This window comes from Elephantulus edwardii, unplaced genomic scaffold (assembly GCF_000299155.1).
Source record: "Elephantulus edwardii isolate Elephantulus edwardi_28Jun2011 unplaced genomic scaffold, EleEdw1.0 scaffold00059, whole genome shotgun sequence".
In the NCBI taxonomy this organism is placed as follows: domain Eukaryota; kingdom Metazoa; phylum Chordata; class Mammalia; order Macroscelidea; family Macroscelididae; genus Elephantulus; species Elephantulus edwardii.
In genome coordinates this window covers 6,222,036-6,223,779 of record NW_006399809.1, presented here as the reverse complement: position 1 = coordinate 6,223,779, position 1,744 = coordinate 6,222,036, and the positions used below count along the sequence as shown (strand labels likewise).

The following is a 1,744-nucleotide window of genomic DNA, read 5'->3' as shown; positions in this document are numbered from 1 at the left end:
GCTCCTTAGACCATACCATAACCATAGGCGTATCCAAATCCAATTATTAGATTTCAACAATTCCAAAGTTAGTGTATAATTATGAGAAATATAACCATAAAAATATGTCTCCAGTATGGAAGATTCAAAACTCAAAACGTCTGGATTTATTTTAACTAAGGTATCAAGAGATGATGCCTTTAAAAGAATATTGTTTTATGCTTCCATAAAATGAATAGTCTTTTTAAGTTTAATACTTAAAAAAAAACAAACGGTGAAATCGTACCTATTTCAACATAGCGACTCGGTAAGTCTCTCATTTCATTGGCATGCCGTTCCTTCACTGAGCATATCTGGAAAATAAATTTATAAGTAAATTTAATTATTGAATGGCAAATCCTTCCCAGTATTTATTCAATAAAAGATACATTGGTTAAATTAGCCATGTAGCACTAAAGATGGTGAGCACATAGCCTTAAACATGATTTAAATTAAGGAAATTAATTTGAACTACATATACTAATCATCACTTAATTTGTCAATATTGTTGATGTTATGTGCTGTTGAGTCGCCTGAGACTCATAGCAACCCTATGTATTCTTCAATAATATCTTACTCAATGGCAATGAAAGAAAACAAAATTATAAAATATTTTTCATATGTTTCCAATGACCCAGCCTCTTTAACTCTTAAGATTTTAAGAGTTATTTTCATCATTGTTCAGATAAAGTTCTGGAAGAAAGACAAGATCTACAATCCCCAGTGGCTACTCTGGGCAATGTTCACATTAAATCTATCATTATATACTGACCTTTTATTTCACTGTTGTTAAATAATATTTACTTAGTAAAATTGATACATTTTCTTTTTATCTCTGTTGTTGTTAGGTGCTGCTGAATTAATTATAACTCATAGTGATGCTATTATGAACAGCGAATCAGAAACCTGCCCTATCCTGGGCTATCCTCATAGTCTGTCATGATCAAGCCCACTGTTGCAGACTCTGTTAATCCATCTTGTTCAGGATCTTCCTCTCTTTCAGATACTTTAGCTTTGCCAACATGCCTTTTTTCCCCCAACACTGGCCCCTCTTGACAAAATGCCCAAGGATGTGAGAAAAAGCTTCCCTATTCTTGCCTCTAAGAAGCATTCAGGTTGCACTTCTTTTGGCAGCCTATGGGATATCCAGTATTTTTGCCAGCACCACAGTTCAAAGGTATCAATTCTTCTTTGGTCTTCTTCATTTATTACTCAACTTTTAGACACATAAAAAAAATTAAAAAGATCATGCCTTATATCATGTGCACCTTAGTCTTTAAACTTCCTTTTTCCTTTTTTTTTTTAAAAACACCCACAAGTAAAATCAATATATTATCAAACAGTTCCTACCACCATTGAGCTGATTTCAACTTATATTATATAGAACAAAATGCCAAAAGAGTGTCCAAAAGCTCTAATCATACGGGAGTGAACCACCAAGTCTTTCTTTGGCAGGGTAGCTTATAAAATTCAGCCTTTCAGTTCATAGCTGAACACTCAACCACTATATTTCAGGGCAAGTTCAACCTATAGTTTGTTGTTCACTGGTAAATGAACTATAAACTGTTTTCACCTGTTTAAGAGAAATGGCAGAATTTTAAGAGTACGTGGTCTATGAAGCAGATATTCAAATGAGCTGTGGGAAGATATCAAGAATATCATCCAAGAAGGGGGAAAAAGAAACAACAGATCATTACAAAGGAGGAAAAAGAAGAAAAGACCAAAA

The 1,744-nt window shown here is 33.5% G+C and overlaps 1 protein-coding gene across 1 annotated transcript in view; it reads right to left on the bottom strand.

Moving 5' to 3' along the window:
* VPS41 (vacuolar protein sorting 41 homolog (S. cerevisiae)) overlaps nucleotides 1-1,744 on the bottom strand; it is a 286,074-nt gene that overhangs the window by 107,605 nt on the left and 176,725 nt on the right. Inside the window, exon 10 of the mRNA XM_006887620.1 lies at nucleotides 266-332. Coding sequence (XP_006887682.1) covers nucleotides 266-332 — 67 coding nt within the window. The remainder of the gene's footprint in view (nucleotides 1-265; nucleotides 333-1,744) is intronic.